We start from the raw sequence: 18,542 nt of genomic DNA on the forward strand, positions 1-18,542 counted from the left end.
AGACGAGGTTTCACCAAGTTGGCCAGGCTGGTCTCGAACTCTTGACCTCAGGTGATCGGCCTGCCTCAGCCTCCCAAAGTGCTGGGATTACAGGCGTGAACCACCATGCCCGGTCTCTTTTTACTAATTTTGTTAACCTCCTTTTCTTCTGCAGTTCTACTTAGCAATTCTCAGAAATCACTTAAGTCAGGGGTCCTTGCCATTTCGTACAAATGTTTTCTCAAAGATCATTAACAAACTCTCTCAAACTCTACTGTTAATGTTCCAATCATTTGCAGTTTCCAAATAAACAAATCACATGCTGTACTTTCTGCCTAAAGTACCTTTCAATTTTTAACTCTTACTCATACTAAAAGATCCATGTCAAGTCATAGCTCCCCTAAAAGCCTTCAAACAAGTTTGTCCCCCAACCTCAAACCAAGCCAGGTAAAGTGTTTTCTCTAGCTTCAACCTCTAAGCCCCCGCTGCTTCAACTACACACTTATTTAACAAGCATATAATTTGGAAAATATTTACACTTAATACTAATAAAGGATTTTAAAACTGGAAAAAGCCTTAAAGATAATTTCTGCTTGTCATTTTATAAACTAGTCATTTTAAAACTAAAAAGTTAAGTCATGTAGCCATAGCTATCAACCAGATCTTATCAAAGAGAAACATAAATCCCTTTGTAAAATAGACTTGAAAACAGAAAAAATGTCCAGGTAAACCCCTGCAAATAAACATCAGATTGATTCCCAGGAGACTTTCCCAAATTAGAGATTTGTCACTATCTCAAATCTATCAAATATTTGTTCTTCAACAATAGGGATATATTCTGAGAAATGTGTTGTTAGACAACTTCATCATCTTGCCAACATCATTAACTGAATTTACACAAACTTAGTTGACATAGCCTATTAAATACCTAGGCTATATGGTATAGCCTACTGCTCCTAGGTTACAAAACTGTATAGCATGTTACTGTGCTAAATACTGTAGGTAACTGTAACACAATAGTAAGTATTTGTGTATCTAAATATAGAAAAGTTACAGGAAAAATACAGCATAAAATATTAAAAAATGGTACACCTGTACAGGGCATTTACCATCAATGAACTTGCAGAATTGGAAGTTGTCCTGGGTGAGGTAGTGAGTGAGTGGTAAGTGAATGTGAAGGCCTAGAACATTACTGTACTACTACAGGCTTTATAAAAAGTATACACTTAGGCTACCCTAAATTTATATTTTTAAAGTTTCTTTCTTTAACACTAAATTAACCCTAGCCCACTGTAACTTTTTTATTTTGTAAACCTTAAATTTTAACGTTTTTACCATTTTGTAGCAACAGCTTAAAACACAAACACATACAGCTGTACAAAATATTGTTTCTTCATATCTTTATTCTATAAGTTTTTTACTATTGTTAATTTTTAAATATTATACTTTTAAGTTCTGGGATACATGTACGGAATGTGCAGGTTTATTACATAGGTATGCACGTGCCATGGTGGTTTGCTGCACCCATCAATCTGTCATCTACATTAGGTATTTCTCCTAACGCTATCCCTCCCCTAGCCTCTGCCCCCAAACGGGCCCTGGTGTATAATGTTCCCCTCCCTGTGTCTGTGTATTTTCATTGTTCAACTCCCACTTATGAGTGAGAACATACAGTGTTTGGTTTTCCATTTCTGTGTTAGTTTGCTGAGAATGAGTGTTTCCAGTTTCATCCATGTCCCTGCAAAGGACATGAACTCATCCTTTTTTTATGGCTGCATAGTATTCCATGGTGCATATGTGCCACATTTTCTTTATCCAGTCTATCATTGGTGGGCATTTGGGTTGGTTCCTAGTCTTTGCTATTGTGAATAGTCCTGCAATAAACATACGTGTGCATGTGTCTTTATAGAAGAACGATTTATAATCCTTTGGTATATACCCAGTAATTGGATTGCTAGGTATTTCTGGTTCTAAATCCTTGAGGAATCACCACACTGTCTTCCACAATGGTTGAACTAATTTGCATTCCCACCAACAGTGTAAAAGCATTTCTATTTCTCCACATCCTCTCCAGAATCTGCTGTTTCCTGACTTTTTAGTGATCACCACTCTAACTGGCATGAGATGGTATCTCACTGTGGTTTTGATTTGGATTTCTCTAATGACCAGTGATTATGAGCTTTTTTTCATGTTTGTTGGCCACATCAATGTCTTCTTTTAAGAACTGTCTGTTCATATGCTTCACCCACTTTTTGATGGGGTTGTTTTTTTCTTGTAAATTTGTTTAAGTTCCTTGTAGATTCTGGATATTAGCCCTTTGTCAGATGGATAGATCGCAAAAATTTTCTTGCATTCTGTAGGTTGCCTGTTCACTCTGATGATAGCTTCTTTTGCTGTGTGGAAATGCTTTAGTTTAATTAGATTCCATTTGTCAATTTCTGCTTTTGTTGCCATTGCTTTTGGTGTTTTAGTCATGAAGTCTTTGCCTATGCCTATGTCCTGAATGGTATTGCCTAGGTTTTCTTCTAGGGTTTTCATGGTTTTAGGTCTTACATTTAAGTCTTTAATCCATCTTGAGTTAATTTTTGTATAAGGTGTAAGAAAGGGGTCCAGTTTCAGTTTTCTGCATATGGCTAGCCAGTTTTCCCAACATATTTATTAAATAGGAATCCTTTCCCCATTGCTTGCTTTTGTCAGGTTTGTCAAAGATCAGATGGTTGTAGATGTGTGGCATTATTTCTGAGGCCTCTGTTCTGTTCCATTGGTCTATATATCTGTTTTGGTAACATTACCATGCTGTTTAGGTTACTGTAGCCTTGTAGTATAGTTTGAGGTCAGGTAGCGTAATGCCTCCAGCTTTGTCCTTTGTAAAATTTTTTATTAACTTTTTTCTTTTTAGACTATTAAAAATTAAGACACAAACATACATATTAGCTTAGGCCTAGGATCATCAATATCGCTGTCTTCCACTTCCATATTCTGTCCCACTGGAACATCTTCAGGGGTAATAACATGTATGGAGCTGTCATCTATGACAACAATGCCTTTTTTTGGAATACTTCCTGAAGGACCTGCCTGAGGCTGTTTTAGTTAACTATTTTTTATAAGTAGAAGGAATACACACTAACATAATGATAAAAATATATTATAGTAAATATATAAACCAGTAACATAGTCATTTATTATCATTATCAAGTATGATATACTGTACAAAATTGTATGTGCTCTACTTTTTTTAAATGACTGGCAGTGCAGTAGGGTTTGTTTACACCAGAATCACGACAAACATGTGAGTAATGCGTTGCACTATGATGTGACCACAGCAATGACATCAGTAGGTAATAAGAATTTTTCAGCTCCATTTTAATCTTACAGGACCAATGTCATATATGTGAACTGTTTTTGAACCAAAATGTCATTATGTAGCACATGACTGTATGTATAAATGTTTCTGCTGAAAATCGGATTCTCAAATCTAGCCCAGCACCATGTATCTTATACAGAATGCCCATGTGAGATCTTGCTCAACCTATGACAGGGTATTTTCTTGGTCAATCAATTCTGAGTTGTTCTTAACATTTTTAACTGGGGAAACAGGAAGAGATGATCAATAAGAAAGAGAAAAAGACTTGAACATTGTGTGAGAGGTGAAGATAGAGGCATAAAAAGTCAATATTTAGTTAGACAGAAAATAGTTTTGATTTTTTTACAAATGAGATAGGAGGTGGTATCTCTACTTCTTCCATGACTTGGAACATCTCTTGGATTAATAAACTCTGCCTCTAAAAAGCAAATAGTGCCCCTGCCAGCAGATATGAGATAACTTCATTCATAATTTGAAGGATTTTTGCAATTATTCAGCATTTGGTGAACATTTGCAGAATGCATTATATAAAGCAAAGGAGCTACAAGTTTGGCTTTTATAAGTCATCCCAGCATAACACTTCTTAAAAGCTGCACAGAAAGAATACCAATTTTAAAAACCAACATTGTTGATATATACTATATCACACATCTATTTATCAAAAGTTTAATGTTCTAACCTGGAATGTCGGAGGCTGTCCTTTTTGTTTTTTGCAGAACACAATGTGCATTCACAGCCAACTGCATGGGGCTTGGGTAGAGATACATCCTGTTTTAAGAGCATTGTAAGAATTTCATAGTTGTTACGATGAGCAGCTAAAATGACAGGCGCAACATCCATAGTCGTTGAATACTCAGGATTCTGAATTCGTTCCATTAGTTTCTGAAAAATATTTATATAAATGTCCAAAGTTATCATTTGTGACTTCAAAAAATATATTTATCTGAAGAATGAAATGAAAAAACAGGAAGGCACAAAGAACTTAAGAATTATTTAAAGAATACGTTAAACATCTTGCTTGGATTAAATTTTTCTTTGAAACCTCAAAACTTAACTCTAATTAATAAATGCAATGTAATTGTAACAGACAAAATCTTCAATAGGTAACATTCATATAACTAGAGATCTGTTTTTTTCCAACAAAGAAGTGAGAATATCTACAGAAATATCTTAAGGAAAAGTGTTTAATTTTCACAAGATTATAGAACCATGTCTGACAAAAATAAAGAACAAGAATGTTAGAAAAATATATTAGAAAAACAAAAATGCTTAAAAAATAGGGAGAATATTAACATGGTCGAAAAACTATAAGAATTTCACCTCTATGGCAAACCTTATCACATTGACAGCAATGCAGCTACTTGAAAAGGGTAATAGGAAGCACTCTTCATTTTGTATAATTTTCTACACATTTTCAATCATTACATATACTACTTCCTACTATAAATGCCAAGAAATTAACAATAATGCTAATATTTAATGAGTTCTGGAACTGTTAGGCACTTTACATTTATCATCTCATTTAATTGCCACAGTAGCCTGCAAAACCTAGCATTATAATCCCCATGAAGAAACTGAGGCTCAGAGAAGTTAATGTGCCTGAGCCACAAACAGAGTGGCTGGGTGCTGATCAGAATCCAGGTTTGTATTACTCTGGAGCTGGAGCTCCTTCCACTACAGGAGCCCATGGGTGTGGTAAGAGCATGAAATGAGGAAAGTAACATTAGTAATTCAAGAACCAGGCTTAAATAAAAAGGTTGACTATTTTATAACTATCATATTTTCTTTCTAATACTTCTTTTTTGTAATATTGTAAAAGTAGTATATATACTTATTATAAAATATCTGAAAATACAGAAAATCAGAAAAAAAATTTTAAATACCCACATTCCTACTACCCAAAGAACATGTGCCAGCATAGTATTTCATTCTAATCCTTTTTCTACTATACCCCCCGCCCCCCAACTTTTAAGGACATCTTTGGCATAAACAGTAGGTATTCTAAGGACCAATGATTAAACAGTGGTCCTCAATGTCTCCAAGATCAGGGACCCTTTTAATAATCCATAAAGCAGGATCTTTACATAACCCAGAATCTTCAGAAAAAAATAATTCATGCACAGAATTTTGTATGCAATTTGAGGAAGTTCATAGATTCTGTGTTCAAGTATTTTATTTTGCTAATTTACCATAAACATCTTTATGAAAAGAGCGTTTTCCAAATTTAGGATTATCTCATCAACATAAAAGCCCAGAAGTGGAATTATGGGTCTAAAGGCCATGAACAGTTTTGAAGCTCTTGAAACATATTGTTAAAATCCTTTTAATAGTTTATATTACCAATAATATACGAAGGTACCCATTTCAAACTAAAGTTTCACTTGCCAGCCTTAGGCATGATCACTCCCAATTTATAGTGAAAAATACTATCATGAAATTGTAATTTAATTTCCTTTGATCACTGGTAAGTTTTAATATTTTCTGATATACTTATCTGATTTTCCTCCTCTTTTATGACTAATTTGTTTATATGCTTCTTATTTATTTATTGAAGACTTCAAATTAATGACTTTATTTTAAAATTACAGAGAAACCTAAAACTAGTCCTTTTCCATCTTATTATTGCATTACAAGTTATAAAGAAGAAAAAAATATGTATTTAATCCCTTAAGAGAAAAGTGGTCCTCATGTTTCCTATGAAACATACTTAACTGTATGAAAAACACCACTAGATATGCATAAGATTAAAGTTCATAATTCCATTGTTCATAATATAATCTGTATACTATTAAATAAAAAACCTAAATTTGAAAGTAAATTGCCAAAAAGACAATCTGGCAAGCCAAGAATAGAGAATGAATTCATTGAAATGCTAAAAGAATATTACCATTATTGAAATGCTAAAGGAAACAATATTTTTGTTCTGCTTATAGCCAGTTTATATTCCCAGCAGTTATTTAAAATATATAAAAATATTGAATATTGCCTCTCTAGAAGTAAAAGGGCTATCAAGATATGACCTTGGCTGGGCCTGTAATCCCAGCACTTTGGGAGGCCGAGAATGGTATATCACCTGAGGTCAGGAGTTCCAGACCAGCCTGGCCAACATGGTGAAACCCCGTCTCTACTAAAAATACAAAATTAGCTGGGCATGGTGGCATGCACCTGTAATCCTAGCTACTGGGGAGGCTGAAGCAGGAGAATCACTTGAACCTGGGAGGTGGAGGTTGCAGTGTTCTGAGCTCACGCCATTGCACTGCAGCCTGGGCAACAAAACAAGAGTGAAACTACATCTCAAAAAAAAAAAAAAAAAAAAGAAGATATGATCTTGCTGTCATTGAGTGTATTTAAATAAAAGCTGAATAGAGTAGAGACAGAGTAGAAAGTGTTTTTTTGTTTTTTGTTTTTTTTTTGAGACAGAGTTTTGCTCTGTCACCCAGGCTGGAGTGCAGTGGCTTGATCTCAGCTCACTGCAACCTCCACCTCCCAGGCTCAAGCAATTCTCCTGCCTCAGCCTCCCAAGTAACTGGGATGACAGGTGCACAGCACCACGCCTGGCTAATTTTTCTATTTTTAGGAGAGATGGGGTTTCTCCATATTGGTCAGGCTGGTCTCAAACTCCCGACCTCAGATGTTCCATCCGTCTGAGCCTCCCAAAGTTTCTTTTACTAAGTAGGTGAGGGCTGCCAACACTAAGATTTAATCAGTAGTGATAATGGTGATTAATAAAACCAGTTAATGGTTCCAGTACTCAAGCACACTACACCCTACCCTTCCCCCGCAGGAAAGGAAATGGACTAAACGGCTAGAAGATGGGATAGGTGTACCAAAATATAATAGTAACTGCAAGATAAATGGCAGAAAATTGAACGGTATTTTAGATACTTCTGATCCTTTGGATAGGGACTATATTCTTAGCCCTTTGTTCCTTATTCCTGTTGGTTTCTTACCATCGCTTAAACTAGATGGTACTATCCTCTGGAGAAAGTCACACTTTTGTAACAGTCTGAATGAGAGTAAGATTTTTCAGTTAATATATAAAATAAAGTATGCAATTTAGCAGAGCCTCTCACAGTTCTCAAACATGGCAGAGAGTCAACAACCAATTTATAATTCTTTCTTAAAACAGTATTTTTATTCTGCTTATAGCCAGCCTATATACCCAGCAGTTATTTAAACTGCTTGTTTCACTATATCGTCACCAATAATGAATGTTATCATGTTTAAAATTTGATAAAAAACAATAAAATTAGCATTTATGTAGTAGTGACTATCCTCCTAACTACAAAAGCAATAAAGAAAAATAAAAAAGAGTACAAAAAAATCTGTAATTTGATTATTCAATGAGAGATGATGATTGTTAGGTAACATTTTGTTGCATTTCCACACAGTCCCTTTTCTATGCATATTTTTAACCTTGGATCAAATTATATGTACAATCTATTTAATTTTTCTTATTCCACTTACTATGTTATATTTTTCCATGTTCCTAACTATTCTTTTAAAAATACTGTTTTAATGACGGCATAATATTCCATCGTACATATATGTAATCATTTATATTTCCTATCTTCTATTTCGGAATGTTTAGATTATGTTACATGGGCTTTTAAAAATTACTACAAATAAGATCACAACCAACATTTTTGTCCACATTTCTGCCCATTTCCTTGATAGGTTCCCAGAGGAGAAAGCACTAAGTTAAAGCATATGAACATCTTTCTTATGACAGATCCTGCCAAAACATTTTCCAAAATACCTGCCTCACTAGTTGCATCAGAGACTGTAATACTCCCTTGCTATCAATGATTTTTTTTTAATTTTCAACTTTAATAAGTAAACTTGGTAAGTTTAAAATTAGTATCTTACTGTATTTAATTATCATTAAGATTTAACATTTCGTATTTTCTGTGATTTTTACGTCCTTTTCTAATATGTTTTTCACCAATTTGTCCAATATTAAGATTAATTTATGATATATCCTGCAAATATCTTTTGCCAGTTATTCATCTGCTTTCTAAATTTTGTCTGACGTTTGGATTCCAAAAACTTAACTTTTTTAATAGCAAAAACTGTGCCACTGTGATTTCTGTCCATTGCTTTTATGCACATAAAGTCTTTCCATTCCCAATCAGTTAAATATTCACCTACATTTTCTTCCAGTTTGTTGGTTTCATTGTTTACATTTAATTCTTATCTATCTGCAAACTAATCTATATTTTCAACATTACCTGCAGAATATTTCAAACAATAAATACTGGTCCACAGTGACAAAATTATGGAAATATCAACTAAATTAAAAAAGCTTTCCTGAAAGAAATACTAATTATTCCTGCAAGTGTCTACTTACTTTAAAGTAATATTTTACAGAATGAGAAAAAAGATCTATTTTTTGAAAAAAGAAAATCAATTTGAGGGAAGGAAAAAATGGCAATGGGGCAGGAGATCTATTCTGGTTTAAAAATCCAAATTAATAAATATTTAAAAGTACTAACTACTATAGTTGGTCTTGATGATCGTTTTGGTCGATGATTAAGTAGTATATCAACAGCTCCCACTACTTCAGAGTCGATTGCCACCAAAAGTGCATCTGCAGACTTTAAAAAAAAAAAAAGTTAAAAATGAAAATGGAAGATAAAAAGGTAAACTACTTCTTTTCACTAATCCATAAATAAAACTTTAAAAAAATTTTAAACTGTATTATATACAGTAATACTAACTTTTCAAAAATGTTGACTGTACAAATAGTAGTACATTTGCTTGCCTTAGGAGTACTTCTGTGTACCACAATACACACGTTTCTGTCCTGGTTTCAATGCATGAGTTGGTAAAATAATGAATGTTTCACTAAAGGGATTATTAGCGTAACAGTGCTGATTCATGCAGCATTTAAAGTTGAAAAATTTTTTTCAAGATCTTTACTCTTGAGCTGTGGACCAAAAGAATCTTAACAATCCAAATCTATAAAAGAAACTGTCAAGAACTATTACTACACGTAAAGGATTGTTTTGAGTCTAATGAAAACGATCATCATCAATGCAAACAGGAATATGGGGAGAATATCTAAAGGGAAGAGCCTTCTGTTCCCATTTTTAAAACACATGGCTGACCAAAATGCTACAAATTTGACATTTATGAGCAATTTTATCAAGTATAATCCACAAATAGGCGACCAAAGCTCATAGAGACAGGAGGGAGAAGTGACTTTATGATTCTACTCCCAATCTATAACTCACTGTGAAGATCCGACTTTAACAAGAGGAAAAAGTAAGGAGACTCTGAGGAAATGGGGACTTTTCAACTCTGTAACAAAGCCTATAGTCCTATTGGTAACTATAACATCAGGTTTTTTGATTTTTAGGGAAAACTATAAAGGAAGAAGGAAAACATAGGGATAATGATTCAATATAAGAAAATGCCCTGATTATTTTCAATCTGTACATTTTAACTGCTATAATATTTAATAACTATTTAAATCAATGTTCTTGCTCTTGGGAACAAAACTATATCAGATCTTTACTATTCTTTGCAGCTGAAAAGAGTAAAGTTTATATCCACTTTATCTGGATGTAAAAAATAGGACTAAAAGTAGCAGACTTTACTTGAATATCTAAAAATAGGACTATGTATCTAAAAAAAAAAAGGGTTGGAGTCCTCATAGAAATCACCTATGCTTTCCCACAGAAAAACTCCCCACCCAGATGGGAAATTTAACCCATTGTACTATCCCTTAAAACTTTCAGGGTTCATTGAGCTGTGGCCTATACTTTAAAGTCCTAGCATTATTATTCGGCTTTGCAAACATTTCTCTTCAGATTTTAGCATATTTAGTCAGTTGAAGGAAATGAACAAAAAGAATGCTATATCCATTACTACTAAATATTTCATTTATGATTTTTAATTTTTTTTTTTTTTTTTTGATACGGAGTCTTGCTGTCGCCCAGGCTGGAGTGCAGTGGCGCAATCTTGGCTCACTGCAACCTCCGCCTCCCAGGTTCAAGGGATTCTCCTGCCTCAGCCTCCTGAGTACCTGGGACTACGGGTGCATGCCACCACACCCGGCTAATTTTTGTATTTTTAGTAGAGACAGGGTTTCACCATGTTGGCTGGGCTAGTCTCTAACTCCCAACCTCAAGAGATCCACCCACCTCAGCCTCCCAAAGTGCTGGGATTACAGGCGTGAGCCACTGTGCCTGGCATATGATTTTTAATTTTAACCAATAAAGCTAACTATAGTAATGCCATCGCTTGCAAAGTCAAACACCAGGCAACTTCAACAATCTGAAAAATAGCCATGGATTTAAAAACAGCAACATATTGAGCTGTCACAAACAAACTCCATGGGTATTATTTCCCAAAAGAAACAGACCCAATCATTCTGATTTAAAATTGTCTATAAATGATGAATATCTGGCTTTCCCAAGTATCCTTTGGATCATTACTGAATAAAAGAATAGCTAGATTAAAACCAACAGCGTAGAGGGAAAGGAAGAAAGAATTACTAAAAGTTGACTACTGAAAAGATTAAATACCAGTACAGCAAAATCACTATCCATGCACAGCAGTCTAAAGCCACTTAATGTAAGGACAGACATGTTAATAGTTTCAGACCATATGAAGCAAAGTAAAATAATTACATTCTCTATTATTCCAACTAAGGATGGTAAAGTTAAATTATATTCAGATACATTAGTTAGTAAAGAATAAAGATTTACATTAAATCTTTCAATGCTTAAAAGGATAAGCTTCAGCTATAGAAATATTCATTTACATTAAAATGTCTTGTAAATAAGGAGTTACCATTGACTTATTCTGCACAAATGGTATGTTATTTGATAAATCAATGGCAGTTATGAGGGAAACAAATGTTTTAAATTATTTTAAAAATACACAGTTATACAAAAAATCCTCACTAGTTTTGCTTTCCAATTTCTCAGATATTTGACAATTCTTTATTAAAAACTTTTTAATACATATACTTATTACATATTTATGAGATCATTATCTTCCTTCCTACCTTAGAATTTGTCTTTTCAACAATTCCCATACTCTTTCCTTTAAGCTCAGAGTAAAAAAGTTACTTATTTTCTTTCCAAAGCTACATTTTCCACCTTAGTCTTCTATCTGATGCTCTCCAATCTTTAGAACCCTGGTCCTTCATTTGCAGAAATACCAGTCTCATCTCCCACCTCCCAGAACTTTAAATCCTTCCTCATTCTTTGCTAACTTGCTTACTAGCTCTTTGCTAACTTAACTCCATCTTTCTCTTACCACTCAAGTTTTCTTCTTCCTTTCACTGTGTCAAACTTTGCAAATCAAAGTGTATCATTTCTCCAATTCTACTGATTCCATAGTTTCAAAATCCAATTACTTTTTCTACCTTCTAATTTTTCTTAATCTCTAAGAAAATGTTAAAAACTATTCTTTCGGCTTTCACAATGCTCTACTATCCTAACTGCCTCTGATATCTTCAACAATTCATTTGGTCTTTAATGAAACACTTTCCATGTAATGCTCTTTATTAAATGTAGATATTTCCTTAAGAATGAATCTGCACCAGCCCTTTGCTCTTCTCCATGACTTCATCTACTCTCACAATGATGATGGGCATTCCCATGGCCATGACTGTTTACTGTATCTCTTTAGCCTGATCTCTCCCTAGAAATCCCTAGAAATAAAATGTTCATCTGTGTTTGTCTGATGAGGACTGCCTGATATCCACCAAATCAACAAGGATAAAACCGGAATTCACATTCCTTGCCCCGAGCTTTACTTAGCTTCTGAACTTAATGTTTTCCTTTCTTCCTTCTCCTAGTCACCCATGTTTAAGTTTTCCAAATCATCCTGGACTCCTTCTCAATTTCCCCCTCCAAATCAAAATATTCACTAAGATTTGTCAATTCCTCACAGCAGTCTCCAACCTTTTTGGCACCAGGGACTGGCTTCATAGAGCAGGTAGGGAGATGGTTTCAGATGAAACTGTTCCACCTCAGATCAGGCATTGATTAGATTCTCATAAGGAGCATGCAACCTAGATCCCTTGCATGTGCAGTTCACAATAGGGTTCGTACTCCTATGAGGATCTAATACCATCGCTGACTTGACAGGAGGCAGAGCTCAGGCGGTAATGATCGCTCACCTACTGCTTACCTCCTGCTGTGCAGCCCAGTTCCTAACAGGCCACAGAACCATATAGGCCATGGACCCATATCTGCCTTTTTCCCCCTCTTCTTATAGCCACTGTTTTTCTTACAGCACTTTTCTGGTTCAAGCCTTAACCTCTTCATATCTAGATTACTACAAAAACTGTTCACATAGGCTATAGCCTTTCCCACTTTCCATTTCCCAATCTATACTAAATTCAGCCACTAGATTAATCTTTCTAAAATACCACTGGACACATGACATCTTTCTCGAAAATCACGTAATGATATCCCCTATCTATTATATAAAACCCAAATTCCTTATTCTGGTATCCAAGGCTCTTTGTATCCATTTTGTTTTAATTATTTTTCCTAATTCCCACTACTCCCCAACCCAACTGTTTTGTTCAAAAACGCTAAATCAATTCACTGTCTCAAAAATATACATTGCACATGCCTTTGTTTATATCCTTCTCCACATCCCCTGTTCCCCACCTGTCTTTACATGTTCGAGAGTAGATTAGCATAATAGGTAAGAGCATGGATTCTGGAGCCAGAGCCTAAGTTCAAATTCCAGGTAGCCATTTACAGTGTGACTTTAGGCAAGTTACTTAATCTTTTTTACCTCAGTTTCTTCCTCTATAAAATAGGGATAATAATAATATCTAGGTCAGGCGTGGTGGCTCACACCTGTAATCTCAGCACTTTGGGAAGCCGAGGCAGGTGGATCACCTGAGGTCAGGAGTTCCAGACCAGCCTGACCAACATGAAGAAACCCCGTCTCCACTAAAAATACAAAATTAGCCGGGCGTGGTGGTGCATGTCTATAATCCCAGCTACTCGGGAGGCTGAGGCAGGAGAATTGCTTGAATCCAGGAGGCAGAGGTTGCAGTGAGCTGAGATCACGCCATTGCACTCCAGCCTGGGCAACGAGAGCGAAACTCCATCTCAAAAAATAATAATAATAAAATAATATCTAACTCATCCCTATGTTGTGAGGATTAAGTAAGTGAACATATTTAAGGTTCCTGGCAGAGAGTAGTATTATATAAATGTTAGCAATTATTAATATTTCAAGGCTGAGTCAACTGATACTTTTCCAATGTAATCTTTCTTGATAGCCCCAACCTATTCTATATTTCTAAATAATGTATATTAAACCATAAAAGTTTAAACATAAAATAGGGTTTCTTAATAGCAGCACTACTGAAATTTTGGGCCAAATAATTTTTTGTTGTGGAGACTGTCTTGGTTATTGTAGGATGTTCAGCAATATTCCTAGCCTCTACCTACTAGATAACAGTAGTAACCTGCCCTCCAATTGTGAAACCAAAGTATCTTCAGACATCGCCAAACGTCCCCTTATGGTGACAAAATCATTTGGTTGAGAACCACCAATATAACACAAGATACGTGAAAGCTCTTGTAAATGCAAAGCAATATAAAATGGTCAAGTACTATTAGCATTCAACACTTACCAAATACACCTTTGTATTACTTGACTTGTAATTCATACATACTTTAACTGTCCAATTTGTGTTAAAGATCCTATCATGCAGAACCCATGTTTTACTTATTCATTTCCACAATCACACCCAACCAAAGGCCTTGGGCATTTGTGGATTGATAAGACACAGGTAACCTGGACAGAACACAGTGAACTAGAAAGAGCGTGGGATTTGCAATTAGAAGATTAAATTCAAATCGTAGTCTTGTCCTTACTAATTTTAGAACTTTGGGAAATTCATTAAAGTCTATGAGCCTCAGTTTTCTAATCTATAAAATGTAACATCTATATAGGTTGACTGTGATGTCCGAATGTGATCAAGTGTATGAAAGCACCAGGTATAATGCAAAACTATTACATGTATATAACCATGTGTAAAAAGACAAAATTATAATACCATAGTAATTCTTTTATCCAGAATCAGTGTGTGAATTTTTTTCTACCCTTATTTTCTAGGTAACTGAAGCTTATGCCTTTAAGTGTTTAATTTTAAAATTTAAACTATTGATGGAAGTCTTCTGCTTTCGTATCTTGTAGACACACAAACACACATATATATAGTCTTTCTTCTAAAACAATAGGTACTGAATATAATTTAACTCTTCCTTATTGACTCTGGGCCATTGTTATAAGCCTTAATTATCATCCTAACCTACAGCTCCCTCAGAGAATATCAGATATGTAATGCTGTTGACCTCTGTTAAATAGTGTCAGAGGTACCACGCTTCATTTTGTTCCACTGCAGCTCTCATGCCCCTTCCATTGTCCCTCAGATTCTCTATGGATTAGAAATTAATCATGTTAAAATGGAACCTAAAATGAGAAAAAATAGACTCTGATGGAGGACTCCTATAACTAAAGTTCATAAATTTAATTTGTAAACTTCATGGCAGCAAACCACTGGCTGCTCAGAGGTTATTTTTTACTTACTTTCTGCTTCTCAATTGTGGTCTGGATAGCTGAAGTTGCTGGGTAAGCAATTCTTTTTTTTACTCCAAACATATACATGGAGACAGTACCACATGTTGCTTTATACATATATATATTTTATATATATATATATAATAGCAATGTACATAGAATTACCCTACTTATAATCAGAAAATCTGCTGCAAATGTCTCCAGATGACACTGAAAAAAAAGTGCCTCATTAAAAAAAAAAAAAGAGGTAGAATTAATATGCCAAGTCCCATCATAAGTAAATCAAAAAGGAAAGGAAAATAATATTATCAAATTTCCTTCAGAATCTCTAGACTGAATTTTCAAGACTTACACACATGCCTTTTTTCTACCCAAAACTGATATGAAGATAAGTAGGAAGGTCTATATTTTATAGATGAATAAAAGTCATTCATCTTTAGATAAAAACAAACATTAAGTTTCAAACAAAAAAATAAAATTTAATAAAACTTAGGAGAAAACTGAAGTCAAACTGAAAACTGTTTTGAGTCAGGAACATTTTGTTGATGTGTCTGTAACTAATAGGGGTCAGAAAAAAAACTATTCCTCTGACACTTGCAGTGTTTGTACTATTTTAGATATATAATATAAATATTGTTAACATAGGTAATGACAACCAAGTCATCTTTAATAAGTCATGATAATTTACCTCTATCAGACAGATGTGGGGAAAATGACACTTGGGAGGAAAAAGATAAATCAATTCAAAATATTATACTTTTCAAAAAGTTTTTTTGGTTTGTCTTTAAAACTTTTAGTGGTTCAAAACCAAATAAAAGATGAAAGAAAGAAAGAGACATAAAGAAAAAGAAAGGAAGAAAAGGAGGAAAAAGAAGAAAGAAAACAAGAAGGGAAGAAAGCATGGCATATCTAACAGCACTTAGAAGTTAACTGGATTAAATTATCTAGCCTTGTACCTGACAACCGTAGTCCAAAAGAAGCTGCAGTATATCCAAGTTTTCGTTTTCAATAGTTATGGTAACAGCATTTCTCCCCAGCACATCTACGCAATTTATGTTCAAGTCACCTGAACTGTTTTCCTCCAAAATCTTTTTAACCATATAATAGTCACCTAAATAACAATATACAAACATAATTTAATATCCATGACATATCAAGGATGACTGTAAAGAAAAACTTAGCTTGTTGAATTAAAAGATTAAAAGCCTAAACTCATTTTTGTATATGAAAATGTACACAGAAAATGTGAACATTTCCTTGATGAAAATTTATACCTTAATAAAATAATACATATATCAGCAGCAGACATAAAAAGTAGAAAAATTTTAAATGTACAGAATGAAATAAAAATCATTAGTTTAAAATTAATAACTGAATGATCATAAAAGGAGAAACTTTTGGAAGATATTTAAAGCAATTTAATAAAGGATGCCCAAAGGCACAGACTGGAAGCTAGAAAAATTAGACGGAAAAAGCTTAAAGAATTAAATTTTATATCTCAAATATACACAGACATTTACTTACACAACAGAGTTAAAAATGAGATCTAGTAATAATAAGTGGAGGATATTATAAAGAGGTTTTACAGGAATAAACATACTTTGGAAAAGCAATATACATACATATATATTCAAGGATATGTATAGTAAAGGGAAGGATGTCTGAAAATCCTCTTCCCTACTCCCCACTCTCCCAGCACACACACCACACACACACACACACACACACACACACACACACACACACCCCATCTCATTAATTAAGCTGATTAGATTAAATGACCAGGGAACATTCAGTTCACAAAATTCTTAAGGCAGGACTAGGATTAGTGCCTGACCTGTTAGGAGCAGGCAAATTGCCTTCTTTGTGACTGTAGCCCACAACAAAACAGTTGTCCCATGAGAGGAAATGACAACAATTACAGCAGTAATTATTTTCAGCAAGGCCCCACCGTATTTGTCTGCTGACCAGATGGTACAGGAATATGGGGAATAAATCAAAAGAGAAATGCTAATTAAATAGAGAAAAAAAAGCAAGGGGGATTTTGCTTGTTTTGTTTGACTTGTTAAACATTAGACAAATAAGCCATTTTAAGTGATGTGCAAATATAGTTGCTCCTTAGAAGTCTATAAATAAACAGGGAAAGAACAATCAGCATAGAAAATAGAAAAAGAAATGATTTCATTATACAGAAAAAGAAAATACTGAAACTGGGCTAAATAAGTGAGTAAGAAAGACAGGTAACAGATTTTATTTGTTAAATTTAAAATAAATTTGCTACTATTTTTAATCTATGGCCTTAAACTCCCTGCCTCACACATACAACTTCTTTTGAAGGAAGGTGGGTGATAGTTTTCTTGACAACGTATTTCCTAAGGTCCCTCAAGAAGAAAACTAGTCACAAAAAGAAATGTTTTCCCCATAGTACTAGTAGTTAATAGTTAGACACAAATGCTCCCTGGGAGAACCTTATCAGACAGACACTTCACAAAGTGATGTTCTAAGTCACAAGTTGAATCAATAGTGACCAAAGATAGACCAGTGAAAATTTATCGCTATTACTGGAAAGTGACATTTAAAACCCTATTTCAGGTGAATCTATTTCAACATCTTAGTAGTAGAATGCTACACATAAAAATTCTGCTATATTTTCTTTGTTACCATGATGTGTCTAGGTGAGCAGTAATTTTTTATTTATCCTGCTTAGGACTCATTAGGCTTTCTAAATTTGTTTTTATTCTTTTTAAATTTTTTTTTAATAGAGATGAGGTCTCGCTATGTTGCCCAGGTTTGTCTCAAATTCCTAGCCTAAAGCAATCCTCTCGCCTCGGCCTCCAAAAGTGCTGGGATTATAGGCGTGAGTCACCACATTGGGCCTAGGCTTTCTAAATCTAAGGATTTCTACCCTTCATTAATTCTTCAGTATTTTCAGCCATTATCTCTTCAAATATTGCTTCATCTCCATATTACTTTTTCTCCTGTCAACTTCTGTTAGGCATTAAGTTAGACCTTCCCATTTCAACATCTGTGTCTCTCAAGATTTCCTGTTTTTCCTTTTTTTCCTCTCTCTTTCCTGCATTCTGGGTAATTTTTTCACACATTTCTTCCAGTCACTTATTTCTTCTGCAGCTTCCAGTCACATTCCTCCTTTAATCCATTCACTCACTTCTTAAAAATTTAATGACTGTATTTTTTATTTGTATAAGTTTTACCAGATTTCTTTCCAACTCTTTTATTTTCTTATGTTTTCATTTCCTTATTTTAACTTTTTCATCATTTTAAACGTAATTATTTTATGGTCTCTGTATGATAGTTTAATTATCTGAAAGGAGTATTAATTTGAACCCCAAGACAACATGAGGCAGGACCATGGTTATGTATTCTTAAAGGAGTCTTATTTTTACCCTTATTCAGAGCCCACAATAACACAAACAAGCTTCTTTGAAGTCTCCATGTGCTGGTAGATTGGTTTTTCTCCTCATCTACCTCTTTGCTGAAGGTACAGTCCTTTAAGGATCCTGGTTTTATGCTTAGATGTTGCATCCAACTCCTCACTTTGTACAGTCTCCAGGCCTTGTAACCTGTTCCCATATGGGCATTAAGACTCAAATCTGTGCAATGTCCGAAA

The 18,542-nt window shown here is 34.4% G+C and overlaps 1 protein-coding gene across 4 annotated transcripts in view; it reads right to left on the reverse strand.

Annotated features, from left to right (window-relative positions):
• TRPC1 (transient receptor potential cation channel subfamily C member 1) overlaps nucleotides 1–18,542 on the reverse strand; it is an 81,571-nt gene that overhangs the window by 53,712 nt on the left and 9,317 nt on the right. Inside the window, exons 2-4 of one of the 4 annotated variants that reach the window (XM_031663706.1) lie at nucleotides 15,871–16,025; nucleotides 8,839–8,940; nucleotides 4,023–4,225 (exon numbers count right to left, since the gene is read on the reverse strand). In XM_031663706.1, coding sequence (XP_031519566.1) covers nucleotides 4,023–4,225; nucleotides 8,839–8,940; nucleotides 15,871–16,025 — 460 coding nt within the window. The remainder of the gene's footprint in view (nucleotides 1–4,022; nucleotides 4,226–8,838; nucleotides 8,941–15,870; nucleotides 16,026–18,542) is intronic. The other 3 variants (XM_031663707.1, XM_031663708.1, XM_031663709.1) reach the window with 3 other exon arrangements.

This window comes from Papio anubis, chromosome 2 (genome assembly GCF_008728515.1).
Source record: "Papio anubis isolate 15944 chromosome 2, Panubis1.0, whole genome shotgun sequence".
NCBI lineage: Eukaryota > Metazoa > Chordata > Mammalia > Primates > Cercopithecidae > Papio > Papio anubis.